This window comes from Orcinus orca, chromosome 8 (genome assembly GCF_937001465.1).
Source record: "Orcinus orca chromosome 8, mOrcOrc1.1, whole genome shotgun sequence".
NCBI classification, from domain to species: domain Eukaryota; kingdom Metazoa; phylum Chordata; class Mammalia; order Artiodactyla; family Delphinidae; genus Orcinus; species Orcinus orca.
This window is the reverse complement of record NC_064566.1, coordinates 468,160-486,510: the sequence shown is the minus strand read 5'-3', so window position 1 is coordinate 486,510 and position 18,351 is coordinate 468,160. Positions and strand designations below refer to the sequence as shown.

Below are 18,351 nucleotides of genomic sequence, written 5' to 3'. Positions count from 1 at the left end.
TTCCTGTAAGGCTGCTGTGAACATGGGTGTGTGCACACCTGAGGCCCTCCCTGCGGTTCTCCTGGGACTCACCCAGAGGTAGGCCACACTGTGTATGCACCTTAAACTCGGCTGCCCTGTCTCGTGCCCATGGGTCGGCCACGAGAGCAGAGCTCCCCTCCCTTGGTGACACAGGAGCAGGTGAAGCACTCAAGGTTTTAAAGCCCATCTGGGGACTTCCCTGGTGGCGCAGTGGTTAAGTATCTGCCTGCCAGTGTAGGGGACACGGGTTCGTGCCCTGGTCCGGGAAGATCCCGCATGCCGCGGAGCAACTAAGCCCACGCGCCACAACTACTGAGCCTGCACTCTAGAGCCCACGAGCCACAACTACTGAGCCCGCAAGCCACAACTACTGAAGCCCATGCGTCTAGAGCCCACGCTCTGCAACACAAGAAGCCACCGCGGTGAGAAGCCCGCGCACCGCAACGAAGAGTAGCCACCCCTCGCTGCAACTAGAGAAAGTCCGCGCGCAGCAACAAAGACCCAACACAGCCAAATATAAGTAAATTAAATAAATAAATAAAAATAAAGTCCGTCTGAACAGGGGAAGCTGGCCACTTCTGGTTTTTTCTGTTTGCACTGATCCAACTGCTACTTTTCACCAGGTTCTTGGCCATCTGGGCCTTGCCTTTTCTGACTTTTTTTTTAAGATTTTATTTATTTATTTTTGGCTGTATTGGGTCTTGGTTGCTGTGCGCGGGCTTCCTCTAGTTGCGGCGAGCGGGGGCTACTCTTCGCTGTGGCGCGCGGGCTTCTCATTGCAGTGGCTTCTCTTTGTTGTGGAGCACGGGCCCTAGGCGTGCGGGCTCGGTAGTTGTGGCTCTCAGGTTCAGTAGTTGTGGCTCACGGGCTTAAGCTGCTCTGGCCCAGGGCTGGCCTGCGCGGCCCTGGACTGGGCTTGGGCAGGGGAATGAACTGTGCTCCTGACCGCGGTTAGGAGTCGGGCCAGGGGGCTGCTCAGGGCTGCTGAGGGATCTGGCCCGAGAAGACCCTCGGAGCCCTCTCCTGCGGCCCCGCGCCCAAGCTCAGACCTCTCTGCGGGCCCGCCTGGGCCACGAGGCGGACGGCGTCAGAGGAGTGGCCCGGGCGGACTTTGACCTGGACTCCGACCCGGACCAGGGCTGGGAGGGAAAGGCGGGGCGGGAGGCGGGATGGCGCATGCGCCCGGCGCGGCTCAGCCCAGCCCCCAGGCCGCCGCGGCCCTTGACCTTGCCCCTGGCACGCTCCGCGCACGCGCAGGCCGCACAGGCCGTGGCTGGGCCCATGGCGTCCGAGCGGCTCCCGAGCCGGCCAGCCTGCCTCCTCGTGGCCAGCGGCGCCGCCGAAGGTGAGGCTCGAGAGGGCGGGGCGGGCGGGGCCGGGGGCCGTCCGCCGCGGGTGCTTCCGCCCGGGCCGGGGTTCTGTGGAGACGAGGACCGGGGATGGCGGGCGGGTCTGGTCAGTACGCCGGGCCGCCGCTCTGGGGGAGCCGGGGAGGCGGGGCGGCGAGGGCAGTGGTGTCTCCTCCCCGCACCCTCCCCGCTGCCCGCCGGCCCGGCACACGGCCCGGAGGACGAGGGTGGGGAAGGGACGAGTCCGATGGGCTCGCGGGCGCCGTGGCTGGTGGGGCCCGGTTCTCGCCCAAGGCCCCCGGGTGCTCAGGGTCAGCAGGGGAGGAACGAGCCGGTGAGGGTGGCTGGCGCACTTCCTGGGTCCTCCCCTTGCTGCCTGCATCGCAGAGGAGTGATGAGCCCGAGGTCGAATGGCGGGAGGTGGAGAACCAGGGTTGGGACCAAGGGTCCGAGTCTGTTCCCGCCTTGACTTCTGTAGCTGCCCAAGTGGGCGAGGGAGTGAGGACCGCGGGTCATGGGGTCACAGTGTGCTGAGCCCCAGGGCCCCTGAGCTGTCCCCAGAATGAGGGATGGAGGAACTGAGGGACGCCCCCCTCCCGCATGGGGAGTTCAAGGGTGAGCCATCGAGAGTGGGGTTCAGTCCTGAAGACGTAGGTGGCTGGTCGGAGTGCAGTAAGGGTGAGGAGGGGTCGCACTGGCTTGACTGTGCCACGGGGAAGGGATGCTGAGGACATGGGGTGGGGGCACAGCTCTGACAAGGCTGCGCTCCGTGGGCAAGACGAGCGGGCCCTCCAGAGTCCCTTCAGGGGAGCCTGGGGCGGAGCAGGTGGGGGTGGGAGGGCTGGAGGAACTGGGCAGAACTGGGGAGACCGTCTTTGCCCAATCTGTGGACTCTACGATGAATGTGTATTAATTTGTAAGAGTGAATAAAGGTGAAGGCGAGGTTTCGGGATTGGGTCCCTCGACTAAATAAAGGTGGAGGGATGCAGATCACGTCCCTTTAGAAGCAGGCGTCTCTGGTGGGGGGTCCTCAGCCCCCAGCGGCCGGGAGCCTTCGGACTGGGCATGCGCAGAAGAGGCTGCACGCAGCCCCGGGGCCGGGGCGGTAGGCGGGATACGCGAGCTCGGTGAGGAAGGGAGCCAGCGTCCCCCCGGCCTGTGCACCGCGCTTCCTGCTGACACGTGCTGCGGCCCCACCTCCACGGCCACAGGCCTCGCTCACTGCCGCTCCTCTGTGGCTGCGATCGGGGGTGGGGCTGGTGCCCAGCCCCTGTGGTTCGGGGCGTAGACAAGCAGAGTGTCAGGGAACCTCATGCGTGGGTTTGCCTTCTGGAAAGGCCTTTAGTGGTCAGGCTGAGGAGACAGCCCCCCTCGGGGGGCCAGGGGGGCTAGGGCTGCTACCCCAGCCATGGGAGGGGTGGGCCCCGGGGTGAGATGGGGTGCGGGGCTGCTCCCCAGGGTGGTCCAGGGCCAGGAGGAGCCCTGCACCCACCGGGCTGCATCTCCTCGCAGGCGTGTCAGCCCAGTCCTTCCTCCACTGCTTCACACTGGCCAGCGCCGCCTTCAATCTGCAGGTGGCCACCCCCGGGGTAAGTCCAGCCACCCTCTTCTCCAGGACAGTGTTCCACCCCCTGGGAGGAGCCAAGAGCCAGCTTGGGCTGAGGGCCCGGGACCGCGGTGGCACCAGCTAGTTCTGTTCCCCATTTTCTGAGACCTTTGGTCACGTGTGAGTGAGGGTGGCACAGACCTACCATTGGGAGGACTTCCCGGCCCCGGATGGTGTGGAACTCAGGGTCACAGAAGTGAGCCATCAGGTGTTTCTCACTGCACCAAGGGTCACCCTGAGGTGGTTGGGACACTTGCTTCCACTTTATAGGCAGGAGACTGAGGCCACTCAGGGGCAGGAGGGGGCTGGGTGTGGCGAGGAAGCCGAGGGGCTGGGTGGTCGGGTGCCTTTGTCCCGAGGCACTGCTGTCAGTCCCAGCCCTTGTCAGCATTTTCCTGAGCCAATAGCGGGGGCGTCTCATGCTGGGCTCCTGCAGGGGAAGACCATGGACTTCGTGGACGTGAACGAGAGCAACGCGCGCTGGGTGCAGGACTTCCGCCTCAAGGCCTACGCCAGCCCCGCCAAGCTCGAGTCCATCGACGGTGCGGGGCCTAGGGGGCCTGGGTGGGGGGTGGTTCCGGCTGGGGTCATGGCCCCAAAGCGCTCGCTCACTCTGTTCCTGGAGCATCCAGGGGCTTGTCCCGAAGCACTGTGGCCATCCGGGGCCGTGTCCAGCCCTGCGTCCCGTGGCCAGAGTTCTCCAGCTCGGGCTGGGGGAGGGAGTTGGCGGGCACACAGAGGTGGTTGGGAGCCTCGGGAGCCTTAGCCCACGTGGGGGTAAGTGACACAATCCTGTGACACAGTGGCTGGCAGGAGCAGAGAGGAGCTGGGCTGGTGGCCGTGTAGGGCCTGCTCCCAGCTGGCGACCTCGCTATCTGTGACTGACTGGGCTGTGGTCTCCCGCCAGGTGCCCGGTACCACGCCCTCCTGATTCCCAGCTGTCCTGGGGCCCTGGCTGACCTGGCCAGCAGCGGGTCCCTGGCTCGCATCCTGCAGCACTTCCGCTCCGAGAGCAGTAGGTGGCCCCCAGGACTGGGGTTGGGGTGTGTATGCAGATTCGTGGGAAACGGGGCTCCACCAACAGGGAGGAGAGGCGGGGAGATGCCCAGTGAGGGGCGTGGGAGGTGATGGCCATGGACTGCGGGGTTCAGGTTTTGTTGCTGGAGATGCCCGGTCATTTCAGGAGCCAGATAGGGTAGGTGTGAAGAGCCATGATTCTGACCAGTGAGCGGACAAGTTTAGACGGCATGTGTACACACACACACACACACACACACACACACACACACATTCAGGAGGGGCATCCCTTCCCCATCCCTCCTTCCCCGACTTTGTGCCCATCAGGCCGCTGCCCCTGTGGTCCCTCTGCCTGGCTCCCTCGGGGGCTCGTGGCTGGGATGCTTACCTCCCAGATGGGCAGGCAGGATGCTGGCTTTGTTCCCGGTGGGGTTTGGGCTCGGAGGCTGGCAGGACTTCTGCTCTGTGGAGACGTGGCGTGCTGCCCTGGCCTGGCATTGGCGGTGATGGGCAAGTGGCTGCGATGGGGCTGGGACGCTCATTAGGGCGTGTCCTCTGTTGGTGGGAACGGGGCCTCCTGTCCCCAGGCAGTGATTGTCTGGGCCGCCTCAGCCGTGGGAACGCACTCATGCCAGGCTGCCCTGAGAGGGAGCCTCGGAGCCAGGGGCCTCCCCCCGCCGCATTCAGAGGGGGCGTCTCCCAGGCGGGCTGCCCACGGTGCCTAGAGGCCAGGTCGGGGCCTGGAGCCAGGCGGGTGGTTCTGCGGGGCAGAGGGTGGTGGCGCTCCGGTGTGACAGGTGGCCTGGCACCCGACTTCCTCCTTGTACCTGTTTCTTGGCCACGAGAACGACTTGAGGGGATCTGGGCTCTAAACAAATCCTAGTTCTGAGTTGTATCTGGGGAGGGGAGCCAGGGAAGTGGAAATGTTGGCAGGGGCCTGGGCGGCTTCCAGTGCCTCACTCTGGCCTTGGCCCTGCTTCCAGAGCCCATCTGTGCTGTGGGCCACGGCGTTGCCGCCCTCTGCTGTGCCACCAATGAGGACAGGTCCTGGGTGTTCCAAGGCTACAGCGTCACGGGGGTGAGTGCTGCAGGGGTGCTGGGCTGTGGATGGGTATGGAAGATGTGCACACGCATCGAGAGCAGGCGGACTGGCTGGGGGCCTGCTGGGGGGCCCAGGGTCCCCTCCGGTGGGGGCAGCAGTCATTTGCCCAGCTGGGGCTCTTGGTTACCAGCATGGGGCAGGGGTGGGGAGCAGGGGCCCTTCGGGGCCTTGTTTCATGCCTGTTGAGTATGTCACTCCTTTCGGGTCCAGGAAGCGGTGCCGCCACTTGGGCAGAGGGCCCGGCTGGACGTGGAGCCAGTCCGGGTCCTGGCGCAGGTCTGGGGGGATCTGCCGGGCGAGGACTGAGGCCTAGGTGCGGGGGCTGCACGGGGCCGGCCTGGCCGGTGGCTGGGAGAGGACAGGAGGAGAGGGGCAGGGGCTCTCCTCTGGGGGGGACCTCGGTCACCACCCCTCACGTGGCTCTGTGCTCGACCCCCAGCCCTTCTGCTCGTTGAAGGGCTCTGCCCTGAGGTCACCTGCCCGGCTCATTCTGGTCACCCGTGTGCCCCGATGCTGGGCGAGGCGGTGACAGGCAGCTCCCGCCCTACGGTGGCCTTGTCACCTCAGGCCACCCCACGGCGGGAGAGCCTCAGCCCCGGCCCCTGCTGCGGGCCCTCCACCCTCAGCAGCCCCCACGTGGTAGGCGTGGCCCCCTGAGCCTGGGTGCCCTTTCCCCGCAGCCTTCCGTGTACGAGCTCGTCCGGGCGCCCGGCTTCGCCCACCTGCCCCTGGTCGTGGAGGACTTCGTGAAGGACGCGGGGGCCTGCTTCAGTGGTGAGTGGGGGCCCTGGCCAGGCCCGCCTGCAGGGGCTGAGTGTCCAAAGGACCTCGGGGGCCAGCCCTTGACCACGAGTCCCCGGCCCGGGAGGGCAGGTGCGGGAGGGTCTCGGGAGCTGGCCCAGCACGTGGCCTGAGGCCTGGGCCCCCCGGGGTCTCCTGCAGCCAGCGAGCCTGACGCCGTGCACGTGGTGCTGGACCGCCACCTGGTCACTGGCCAGAACGCCAGCTCCACCGTCCCGGCCGTGCAGAACCTGCTCTTCCTCTGCGGCAGCCGGTGAGGGGCCTTGGCCTGGGTGGCAGGTGGGACGCTGCCTTGTGACTGGCCCCTTTGCCTTGACCTGGCCTCCATCCCGCAGGAAGTGAGGTGGCCCCGAACTGAGCCCGCCAGCGGATGCCACCACCTCCAGATGTCCCGGGTGTCCCCAGAGGCAGCTGGACTCTCAGGCTTCCGGGAACCCCATCTTCACGACACCCCAGCCTGGCTTGCTGGGGGCTCTGAGGATCCTCCCTGAGGGGTGAAGGCTCTGGGGGAGGGGCTGAGCCCCCCACCCTGCAGAGTCTCCTCAGGGAGGGGTGGGGAGTGCCGAGGGCCCGCTGGCGGCCGGGTGGCCCTGGAGCATTCTGAGTTCCCCGCAGAGGGTCGGCTGTGGGGTCCGGGCTGGGGTCTTGGCTCCTCTGCCCGTCCCTATTCACCCTGGCGGGGGCGGGGGGGCAGAGGCTGAGCCTTCCTGGAAGCTGGGTGGCTGCCGGCTGGGATCCCAGGGTCCCGCTTCTGTGCTGAGGCTCCTCCCAGGCCTCCCTGCGGTCTCCCCAGGCCTTTGGGCGTTGGTGGGGGCTGGGTGGGGAGGGGCCCGCTGGCTGCTGCTGAAGAACCTGCTCTCACCCTAACCCTTGCCTAGTGCACGGTTTCAAATGTGATGGCAACCCCGTGTTAAGGCCAGGATGGACTTTGGGGTGGATGCTGCAGTGTCACCACGTCCCTTCTGATGTTGATAAACACTTTTAATTGTGGATACAACACACGGCCCTGCCCAGGTGGCCTCGGGTCCTGACGGCCGAGCCTGGTTTTGCAGCTGCTCTGCCTGTTTCAAGGTGGATGTGACGGAGCCGAGTTCCACTTGGAAGGAGGCCTTGAGTGGGGCTGGCTGGGCTGGGTTGGCAGGGGCGGCGGACAGTCCTGGGGATGCCAGGTGGCTGTCCAGCCAGCCGAGTCCCAGTGCAGCCTGGAGGCTCTCCAGCTTCCCCAGGGCACCTGTCCTGGCCTGTGGCCCTTGGCTGGGGCCTCCTGGAGCCGCTCTGGCCCCGTGTGTCACCATCCTTGTCTCAGCCTGACTAGCTCTGCCGCATCCAACCCCTCAGGACAAAGGAGGAGGAAGCAGGGCGCCCGAGTCGGAGGCGATGCTCCCACGTGCTCCTTTCTGTCCGGCATCTCCCGGCGTCAGGGCCCCTGCCACCTGCTGGCCTGCTCTGTGCACACATGGGGCCTAGGCAGCCCCATCGTTCATCCCATGTTTGCAGTCGCCACATCACGGAGTCATGGACGTCTCTGGACAAAAAGTTTTTTTCAAATGATGACGCCTTCTGACTGTGCAGACCAAGACCCAGGCGGGCTCTGCGGGCGCCCCTCCACAGCCCTGCTCCCTGGTCGCTGATGCTTTCTGAGTCTGCCCCACTGGCTGGTCCTGGGTATGCCAGGTCCAGGGCACTGGGGTGGCCACTGGGTGGGTGCAGGTGCCTGTGCCCCCGGGGGCTCCCCACATTCCCGGGGTGTTTAAAATAGACCCTGAGGTTTATCCAAGAGAAAGAAAGACCTACAACTCTACAAAAACAGTGCGTGAACATCTGTGGTGTTTTTTGCGATAAGCTGTAGCTTCCATAAAAGGAGCATTCTTACTACTGGACGGTATTAACGTCCATGCGGCGGACCCTTGGAAGCAAGCTCAGCAAAGGAAACCAGACAGATACGAAAAACCCCAAAACTCAGCGTGGGCCGGTCATTTGTGGCTGGGAATGGGGGCAGATCGGGGGACAAGCATGTTCTAAGGTGCTGGCCGCACAGGGTTGTACCTGTGAGCAGGCGGGCTTCATGTCCGTCACTGGCATCCACGGTCTCCATCCTGAGGCCCCAGGCCAGGCAAGATGGTGAGCTGAGACCTCCACGCCCTCCTAGGACACAGCCCTTTGATCAGCTCGGGGGAGGGGGCTGCAGGAAGCCTTAGCCCCCTGACCCGACCTGGCCAGGCAGCTGGGGGCTGGGGGCGAGAAGCCCTGCCCACCTCAGCAGGTCCCTGTGCTACGGCACCCAACCCAAGGCCACCCCCTCAGCACCAGGATGGGGGGGGCAGCCTGGGCAGGCTAGGTGGCCCGAGGGGTGTGGCCCAGGGTGGCACCTGTCCCCGGCTGCTCAGCATTCCCCTGCGTTTGGGGAGGGTGGCAGCTTCAGAACCGCAAGTCCCAGCCACCTGCTCCAACGCCAGCAGACGGGGGTTCCAGGAGCCCCACTCACCTGCAGGGAGCCGTGGGGAACAAGCCCAGCCCAGCAGGCGCCCCCAGGGCGGGGGTGGGGGCACAGGGGCTCCCCGTTGACCCTCAGCCAGACCCAGGGCAGCGTCCCACAGGACTGTCCTGACACCTGGCTCCACTGGCGCAGGCCTGGAGGGTCCGCCGGGGCCCCTTCCACCCACCTCGTGCTCCCAGGCAGTCTCACCCAGACCCTGTGTCCCCCCACCCCCAGCTTCGCTGTTCCAAGAACAGAGGCTGGTCCCAGGGGAGAGGAAGGGGCTCCCCTGTGGACCACCCGTCACCGCCCCCCACCAACCCCTTCCCAGAAAAATCCAGAGGGTGCAAGTGAAGTGTCTCTTCACAAGCTGTGCCCTGCGTCTGCTCGGGGTTTGAGGCTTGGAAGTCCTGCTCAGCGCACGCTACGCTGTCCCCACAAGGTGGCGCCATCGCCCCACCTGTGCCTCCGCCCCAGGGCAGCGTGGAGCGGCTCAGAGGCATGGGGGCTGTCCCAACAGGTCCGGACGGCCGGAGGCTCTGACGCAGAGGCTCCTCTCTGCGGGCCCGGCCCCCGCACAGCTCCAGCGGGCCCCTGGCACCCTCCCACCCAACTCCGCAAGCACAGCCTACAAGCCCCGGGGCCGTCGGGCTCCAGACACAGAGGAAGTGCTCAGGCAGTCCCTGCCTTCTGTGTCCAGGCTCCCAGAAGCAGGTGAGGGGCTGTCACCCCTGCCTGGAGGCCCCCAGGGGGCTCTTGACCCAACCCCGCCTCCATCGGGCCAGGCTGCAGCCAGCGAGAAAGGACGCACACACGGAACGAAAAGTGACACCTTTAATGCGCTGAGCAGAATTTTACATAAAATCAGAAATCTGTGATTAATCCCCGCTCCGATTAGTAAAAAAAATCCAAGATTCGTCGCAAGGCATATGTGCAATTAGGCCCCAATTCAAAGTCGGCGGCATATCTGTGGTCCAGCCTCAGGTGCCAAGCTATTTTCCGTTCTCCGCGCTGAACATTCGTTCCTAGAGATGGGCAGTGTGAGCTGGTGCGCTGTCCTCCCCCGCCCCGGCCCCTCCCAACCGTAACCCGGGCTCTCACCCTCAGCATCCGCTCCAGCTTCACAGCGTCCGCGGCGAACCTGCGGATCCCGTCCGAGAGCTTCTCCACGGCCATGCGGTCCTCGTTGTGCAGCCAGCGGAAGGCCTTCTCGTCCAGGTGGACCTTCTCCAGGTCACTGGCCTGGGCTGGGGGAGGGCATGCGCCGGGGCCTTGGGCTCAGAGCCGCCCTAAGGCCCCTCCCTGGCGCGGCCCCCACGGCAGGTGGGCTGGACAGCAGGTGAGTGCAGGCTGGCCCTGCGGCTCTAGGCTCCACACCCTCAGGTGACGGAGGCACCGGTGTCCCCATGGGGGCCTTGAGCGGGGCGGGGGGCTTCTTACCTGCCTTGACCGAGAGCGTGGGCGCCAGCTTGCTGTGGTCCTTGAGCAGCTCCCCCAGGAGCTGGGGTGAGATGGTGAGGAAGTCGCAGCCCGCCAGGGCCTTGATCTCGCCCGTGTTGCGGAAGGAGGCGCCCATGACGACGGTCTCGTAGCCGAACTTCTTGTAATAGTTGTAGATCTTGGTGACGCTCTTCACTCCTGGGGAGACATGCCCGGAGCTGCCACGCCGGCCGCCGGCAGCAGACAGCGCAGCACCCCTCCGCCCCTGCCTCCCAGTGCTCCTCACCGGGGTCCTCCAGGGGCTCAAAGGACTTCTTGTCCGTGTTGGCCACGTGCCAGTCGAGGATGCGGCCCACGAAGGGGGAGATGAGCGTCACCCCCGCCTCAGCGCAGGCCACGGCCTGGGCAAAGGAGAAGAGCAGCGTCATGTTGCAGTGGATGCCGTGCTGCTCCTCCAGCTGCCTGTGGGCGGGGGAGGGCGGCATGAACAGCAGGGACACAGCGAGAAACGCTCGCGATTCAGTAACTGCAAAGGCAGGAACAGGGTCGCCCCATCCTCGTCAAGAGCAACTCTGGGGCTTCCCTGGTGGCTCAGTGGTTAAGAATCCACCTGCCAACGGAGGGGACACGGGTTCGAGCCCTGGTCCGGGAAGATCTCACATGCCGCGGACCAACTAAGCCCCGTGCGCCACAACTACTGAGCCTGCGCTCTAGAGCCCGCGAGTCACAACTACTGAGCCCGTGTGCCACAACTACTGAAGCTCATGAGCCTAGAGCCTGTGCTCGTCTACAAGAGAAGCCACCGCAATGAGAAGCCTGCGCACCGCAAAAAAGGGTAGCCCCCGCTTGCCGCAATTAGAGAAAGCCCACACGCAACAAAGACCCAATTCAGCCAAAAATAAATAAAATAAATTTATTTAAAGAAAAAACAAAACAAAAAACCCCCCAAAAAACTCTGGAGGAACTTCCCTGGTGGTCCAGTGGGTAAGACTCCATGCTCTCAATGCAGTGGGCCCAGGTTCGATCCCTGGTTGGGAAACTAGATCCTGCACACATGCTTCCACTAAGAAGTCCGCAGGCCTCAACAAAGCCCCGGCATAGCCAAAAATAAACAAACAGATATTTAAAAACAAATATGTGTGGAGCTGAAATTAGTTCGTTTTACTAAAAACAAAACAAAACAAAACTCTGGAACATTCACCAGGGCTCTCTCTGGCTAATGAGTTGTGGGTGACCAGAACTTCCTTCATCAAACCAGCAATTCAAAACAGGGACAAAGGCAAGAGGTTCCCTGAGAGCCACAGGCCCGGTCCCTCACCTCGTGACAGAATCAGCTCCGACCACAGCGCCATCCTGCCTCAGTCCCGCCCGGAGCCCGCGGCCTCCCCGGCCCCACTGCTCCCCCTCGCCCTTCTGGGTCACCCTGCAGAAAGTCAGTCACCCACGTGACATCCTGGGGTCGACTGTGAGAACAGGGCTCCAGCCCCACTCTGCAACATGCCGGGACGTGGACTGTGACAACTGAGCCCCTGTCCCAATGGACAGTTTCAGAGGCACCTCTGCTGCCTGGCCGCAGAAAGGTGGTCAAGAAGTGCATCTGAGGGGGGCACAAGGCAGCCTCGACAGCCGACACCATGACCACAGCACCAGAAACTCCGCCCTCCAGTGTGCGCCCACCAGAGACGGCACCAGAGCTCGAGCACACGTGCTCACAGCAGCACTACCCTCGACAGCACCAAAGGCAGGACAACCACGCGTCCCTTGAAGGATGGACTCAGAAAATGCAGTGTATACACACGAGCGAACAACAGCTTTCAGAGGAATGCAGCCCCAACACACGCACAGCATGTGTGAACCTTGAACACATGCCTAGCAAGGGAAGCCAGACACGAAGGCCACGTGCTGCACGATTCCATCACGCGGAAGAGTCCAGACAGGTGCGTCCAGAGGCAGAAGGTTGCAGGAGGGGAACAGATAACACAGGGACCCCGCTGGTGCACAAGGGGCGCTTCCAGGACAGCCGTGCATGGCCCTGCGGGGCCGGCGCCAGAGCAGCTCCCTGTCTGTACCTGCTTCTACCTCCTCCGCACTGAGCACAGCTGCTGGGAAACGACTTACGTTCTGTACACGGAAGACGACGTGAGGACAACGTGTGGCATCGCACGGGGCCTGCTCCCCAAGGCCCACCCGGGACGGGCAGTCCCCACCAGCTCCCTCCTCACGGGGACACTTACTTTCCAGCCTGGATTCCTTCCCAGGTAGACGACAGCTTTATCAGAATCCGGTCCTTGCTGATCCCAGCCTCCTTGTACAGGTCGATGAGGCGCTGGGCGCGGGCCACCATAGCATCCTTATCGAAGGAGAGCCTGCGGGGGCAGGGCCGTGACAGGGGTGCCCAGCAGCCAGCCAGGGGGTGCGTGGCATGCCCAGCTCAGAGCACCTTAGCAGGACTGATATTCAAGCAGGACCCGGAGACGAGCAGCTCATCGTGGACCAGCAGCCACAGCAGCACCTGGGCGCCACGCGGGGAACCGCGGACTGAAAGCAGCTGCCGCCCTCTGCCCGCGTCACCTGTGTCAGCCCTGCGTCCTTACCTTGCATCCACTTCTGTGGATACGCGGCCTGGAATTTTCTTCAGTATTTCTACTCCAAACAGCACAAAAAGTTTATCAGTAGCATTTGTAATCTGTTCCTCTTGTGATCTGAAATTCCAGGGAAAAAATTAGGTTAGAAGCTTGTTAGATTTAAATGCACAGGATTCTACAAAACAAATTCTGTTATTCATTTCCCAAATTCTTTTCCCTTCATCTTTTTTCTTAAAATAATTTTTTTAAATTGTGGTAAAACACACATAGCATAAAACTTATCATCTTAACCTTTTTTTTTTAACCTTGGCCATGCCACACAGCTTGCAGGATCTCAGTTTCCTGACGAGGGACTGAACCTGAGCCACGGCAGTGAGACTGCAGAGTCTTAACCACTAGGCCGCAAGGAAACTGCCCCATCTTAACCTTTTTTTTTAATGAGGTTTGTTGGGTTTTTCTTTTTTTAACTAATTTATTTTTGGGCTGTGTTGGGTCTCCACTGTTGTGTGCGGGCTTTCTCTAGTTGAGGCGAGCCGGGGCTACTGTTCGTTGCAGTGTGTGGGCTTCTCATTGCAGTGGCTTCTCTTGTTGCGGAGCACGGGCTCTAGGCGTGCGGGCTCAGTAGTTGTGGCTCGTGGGCTCTAGAGCGCAGGCTCAGTAGTTGTGGCACATGGGCTTAGTTGCTCCCCGGCATGTGGGATCTTCCCGGACCAGGGCTTGAACCTGTGTCCCCTGCACTGGCAGGCGGATTCTCAACCACTGCGCCACCAGGGAAGCCCTATCTTAACCATTTTTAAGTGACTAGTTAGGGGCACTGAGTGCATTCACATCGTGGTGCAACCATCCCTGCCTTCCATCTCCACGTTTCATCCTCCCAAACTGAACCCCTTCATCTTTGGGGACGTGAACAGAACAGTCTTTCCAATCTCTTTGAAGCTGCCTGGGCAGATGAGTAAGGTACATGATGCTGTTCCAAAATGGACCAGAAAGATCTCCAGCCCGCGTGTCACGGGCTGGACATGGGAGCAGGGCCAGTCTGGTGACCACTAAGGGCACCACCTTGTCACCGATTCCAGGAATACCAAGAAGGGACAGGGAAGCAGCCAGGATGGCGGGGGCAGGGCGGCCCAGTGCAAGGAGCAGCCATCTCACACACACCTGCACACCGCCTGACCTCAGCACTCAGGAGCACCAGAAAGGGACAGGCCAGCCCAGCATGGCTCCTCCCAGAGGCCACTGTTCCCTGCAGGCTCACTCTCAGCTGAGCTGTATCGCCCAGATGAAAATTTAAAATGACATCCAGCAAAGGCCAATCTACGGAGAGGAAAGCCAGTCTGTGGTCACTGGCAGAGGCTCCAGGGAACCTTCTAGGAGGTGCAGATGCTGCAGCACTGCATAAACTGACCAGAATGAATCGGACAGCGCACTAATGAATCTCACTCCAGCAGAACTGCTAAAACATAACAAAAAGCCAGAAAGCAGGTCCATGGTTGCCAGGGCTGGGGAGACTGACTGCAAAAGCGGGGAGGGACTTCTGGGGTGGTGTCTACATGTTCCTGCAAACAAAACTCAGTGAACTGTATTCGCACAATGGGTATTGCCTGCTACGTGTAAATAACATGTCGGCTATTTCTTTCCTGACAAAAAGAAACAGGAAAGCAGACAGCATTCCCTCCCTGAGTCTAAGACACCTGAGAACTAAACTCAGGGAGGGCAGGAAGCAACCAGACCAGCTGAGGGCTGCTGCCCAGACCCGCACTCACCCGCCCAGCCTCCGGCCGTGGGCGACGGCCTCCTCCACCAGCTCCTGGTAGGTGGGCATCTGCGCCGCGGCTAGGATCAGGGACGGGTTGGTGGTGGCATCCTGGGGCTTGTACTCATCGATGGCTATAGGGAAATAATTGTGGAAAGCAGAGAAGTAAGTGGAGTGCTCGCTTCCAGCCAGCAACCCGCGCCAACCCCTGTAAGCCCTAAACGTGTAAACAGAGTCAAGCATGTCTTCTGAGCCAGGGTGTGGCCGCACTTCACACGGAAGGCTGGCCAAGAGGCAGCTGCGTGCACGATGAGAAAGCAACAGACTAAAGCCAGGAAGCAGATGTGCCAAGGGCCCAGAGCAAGAAGGGCAGTGGCTGCCTGACAGCGTCGTCGGCACCAGGTCTGTATTCTCCTTTAACACACTAGCACCTTCTTGGTAACCAGGCTAGGAAGTCCAAGGAGTCTCGTGGCCCAGGCTCACGGGGTAGCACAGAGTTCATGTTCACCAAACTCAGCTTCCAGGATTAGCTGGTTCAGTAAGCTGATTGGGCAAGTTAGTATTGTCAAAGTATCTTCTGATGACAAAACTACAGAGATGGAGAACAGGAACAGGGAAGGGGGGCGGCTCTCAGGGCCGAGGGAGGTCTCTGTGGCCGGGGAACAGCTGTGTCCTACCCATCCTGGTGGCTACAAGAACCTATGAACTATAAAACTGCCACAGGGGATGCCCCCTCCTCTATGCAGGTGGAAACCGGTGGACATGGAGCCGGCCTGAAGCCTGTTCACGGTGTCATGCTAGTGCTAAGTTCCTGGTTCTGATGTCACCACGGCCACACAAAATGTCACCACTGGGGGACGATGGGACTCTATGGGCTAATTTTGCAACTTCCTAAAAGTCTATAATTATTTCAAAATGACAAGTTAAGAAAAAGTACTCTGGAGCAGAACTTACACAGATGTGTTAAAACCCAGAGTAATGCACTGAAAATAGTACCTTTCATCATATAAAATTATACCTTGATAAAGCTTTTAGCAAAATTAAAAACAAAACCAAGGGGGCTTCCCTGGTGGCACAGTGGTTAAGAATCCGCCTGCCAATGCAGGGGACACGGGTTCGAGCCCTGGTCCGGGAAGATCCCACATGCCGCGGAGCAACTAAGCCCGTGCGCCACAACTACTGAGCCTGCGCTCTAGAGCTGGTGAGCCACGACTACTGAGCCCATGTGCCACAACTACTGAAGTCTGCACGCCTAGAGCCCGTGCTCTGCAATAAGAGAAGCCACCGCGATGAGAAGCCCGCACACCGCAACCGAGAGTAGCCCCCGCTCGCCACAACTAGAGAAAGCCCACGTGCAGCAACGAAGACCCAATGCAGCCAAAAATAAATAATTTTATTAAAAACAAAACAAAACAAAACCAAGACCTATCTAGGGTCAACAGATGGACTTCAGACTCCACGGACCCTTAAACTGAACGCAAAACCGGGCGTGGGGCGTCGTTCTGGGAAGAGCATCCACAGCTTTGACTGTATTTTCAAAGAGGCCCACGACTCCCCGAAGGTAAGAACCTTCAGTTCATAAAGTGACCAAAAACCGAATTTACAGGAGCTTCCCTGGTGGTCCAGTGGTTAAGACTCTGTACTTCCAATGTAGGAGGCCGTGGGTTTGATCTCTGGTCGGGGAACTAAGATCCCACATGCCAGGCGACACGGCCAAAAAATAAAAATAAAACAAAAAACCCACAAATTTACAACTATGTAAGATTTATGGATATACATTATCAACAAATGTATTTTTTAATAAAGTTCTTAACATTCACTTAGAAATCTTTTTTCTCTAAATTTATTTATTTATTTTTGGCAGTGTTGGGTCTTCGTTGTGGTGTGTGGGCTTCTCATTGCGGTGGCTTCTCTCGTTGTGGAGCACGGGCTCTAGGCACGTGGGCTTCAGTAGTTGTGGCTCACCAGCTCTAGAGTGCAGGCTCAGTAGTTGTGGTGTAGGGACTTAGTTGCTCCGAGGCACGTGGAATCTTCCCGGACCAGGGCTCGAACCTGTGTCCCCTGCATTGGCAGGCGGATTCTTAACCACTGCACCACCAGGGAAGCCCTCGCTTAGAAATCTTAAATGTCAACACTTGGGCTTAGATATTTCTAAAAAGAAAGAGGGGGGAAAAAAAAAAAAGCAAGCATTCCTCAGGGTCCCTCCTGCCTTGTTGGCCCTACACTGACAGGTGTAACAAGACCAGCCATCCTGCGGCTGCTGCCTGGTGAGACCCGACAGGAAACAATATAGACCAGGACTTTGTCAACTCACAAAGATGGGAAATATTCCATGCTAAGAAGGTGCAGAAATACATGCCGCCACTTTTCCAGCACGCTCTATCCTAGTGATGTCATTGCCAGAGGCCTGAATCAGGGAGGGAGCGGGTAGAAAGAAGACCGTGGCCTCCCAGTGAGCAGGAGCTGGAATCTCCAGGGCCCCCAGCTCTGACCAGGCGGGGACCTTCTGGCAGATGGTTTAAAGTACAGGTTGGACTCAAGCCCATCACTGTTTCCAGCGTTTATACTGAAGCAGCTAAACATGCTTACTCACTCTCCTAGACTCTGCTAGATAAAGACTTACTCTTACCAAAGAGGAATTAAAGCCTGTTTCTCAAGTCACCATGAGAAAGCAGAAAAGAGAGGAAGTCCCTTCCGTACTGTGTGCCCCACAGCACTCGTACCCAGAGAATTTCATTATTTTCCTGAAAATCTTAATTGTTCACAGCCTAACAGAATGGAGGTTCACCTAGTCTGGGTTTCCACTGCAGAGGGAGGAAGAGCTAAGTCCCCCAGCTGCCTGCAAGGAACGTGATTCAAAGCCAGGAAAATCTGAATCTGGGACACGCTTTGCTTTCCTCGGCGCATGGGGTTTTATCCCCGCAGCTCCTTGGCCCAACGTGGTGAACGTCTAATTGGCCCGCACGCGGCCGCAGGCACCAGCGTGCACAGCTGTCCCCTGGGTAGGGGTGGAGAGTGTGTGCAACACGAGGTTTCAAAAGCAGGTGGTGTCATTCCTAGTTTCTGGTCTTTCTGGGTCCAGAACTAACTCATGTTCCTGCTCAGCGGTCAACATTCGCGCAACAAAACTACCCCGTGTAACCACAAACGGTCCGCAGCTCCAAGGCGGACCTGGAGTCTCTCCCCAAATCAAAGCATTTGGACACTGTCCCCTGACGCACTGGCGGCTCACGGCGGGTTCCCGCGAGCTACCAGCAGCGCGGAGGGGACGGCGGCCCCGGGCCGAAGGCGAAAGGGGGCCGGGCACGGGTGCCGAGGGCGGGGAGCGAGGGAGAAAGGGGGCGGGAAACGCGGGGCGGAGAGCGAAGAGGGGTCGGGGCACCGGGAACGGGGGGGAGAGCGAAAAGGGGGGCGGGGGGCGAAAGAGAAGGGGTACCGGGAATAGTGGGGGCGAAGGAGGGAGCCGGGGTGAAGAGGGCGGGAGGCGAGGGAGAAGGGAGCGGAGGGACCGGGTAAGAGGCGCCGAGGAGAACCGGGGCCAACTTCGCGGCCGGGGAGGCCTGGTGGCCCGGCCCGCCCCTCACTTGCAAGCTCGCGCCCCCGGCACCTCGCCCCGCCTCCCCTCACCCCGGGGCCGGCCGGCGCTCAGCGCGCACGAAGCCCCTCTCTCGGAGCTCGGGGCCAGCGCAGCCTCACCGTGGAAGTCGCCCGTGTCGGCCACCACGGTGGTGAACTGCTTGAGCTGGTCTAGCACGCTCTCCATCCTCTGCCGCTTCACCGGGGACCCGGACATGGCGAGCTGTGGCGGGAGCGGACGGCCCACAATGCCCCGCGGGCCCTCCCCGCGGGCGCGGCCAATCCGAGCGCGGCGCCGGAGGGCGGGCCTGCGCGCCTGCGCCCGGGCGAGGCCCCGCCCCCGAGACGGCGCCCCCGCCCCCCGGAACTGTACCTGACTTGTGCGGCTGAGGTCTCCCGGAAGATGCGCCTCTAGAGTGGTGACCCCGGAGCGATACGCTCCCCGGGGCGATGTGTCCCCAGGGCGGCGCCCCCGGAGCGACGAGTCCCGCCGGGAGAAGCGTCCTGGAGACGGTGCCCCGCTCCCGGGGCGGTGCCCTCAGAGCGTTGGTTTCCCTCGGAGGGATGCGGCCCCCCGCAGCTGTGACCCCGGAGTGATGCCCCCTTCCAGTGATTCACCCCTCCA

At 61.1% G+C, this 18,351-nt stretch overlaps 2 protein-coding genes across 4 annotated transcripts; one reads left to right on the top strand and one right to left on the bottom strand.

Annotated features, from left to right (window-relative positions):
* Window positions 1-1,210: 1,210 nt before the first annotated feature.
* Window positions 1,211-10,753, top strand: GATD1 (glutamine amidotransferase class 1 domain containing 1). 2 transcript variants are annotated; one of them, XM_004278097.4, is made up of 8 exons: window positions 1,212-1,366; window positions 2,883-2,959; window positions 3,413-3,518; window positions 3,884-3,991; window positions 4,977-5,071; window positions 5,776-5,869; window positions 6,038-6,149; window positions 6,232-10,753. In XM_004278097.4, exons 1-8 carry the CDS (start codon window positions 1,303-1,305, stop codon window positions 6,236-6,238), a joined length of 663 nt encoding a protein of 220 aa, XP_004278145.1. In that variant the 5' UTR covers window positions 1,212-1,302; the 3' UTR covers window positions 6,239-10,753. The 2 variants fall into 2 exon arrangements, with proteins under 2 accessions (XP_004278146.1, XP_004278145.1); XM_004278098.4 differs by lacking the exon at window positions 6,232-10,753 and having other exon boundaries at window positions 1,211-1,366; window positions 6,038-6,153.
* TALDO1 (transaldolase 1) lies at window positions 9,189-18,004 on the bottom strand. Of its 2 annotated transcripts, none has more exons than XM_004278100.4 (8): window positions 17,847-18,004; window positions 14,161-14,284; window positions 12,407-12,514; window positions 12,047-12,178; window positions 10,099-10,274; window positions 9,813-10,010; window positions 9,474-9,619; window positions 9,189-9,397 (listed from the first exon to the last, which is right to left on the bottom strand). In XM_004278100.4, the coding sequence occupies exons 1-8, from the start codon at window positions 17,941-17,943 to the stop codon at window positions 9,365-9,367; spliced, it is 1,014 nt and encodes a 337-aa protein (XP_004278148.1). In that variant the 5' UTR covers window positions 17,944-18,004; the 3' UTR covers window positions 9,189-9,364. The 2 variants fall into 2 exon arrangements, with proteins under 2 accessions (XP_004278148.1, XP_049569100.1); XM_049713143.1 differs by having other exon boundaries at window positions 17,778-17,958.
* Between the last annotated feature and the right edge of the window lie 347 nt (window positions 18,005-18,351).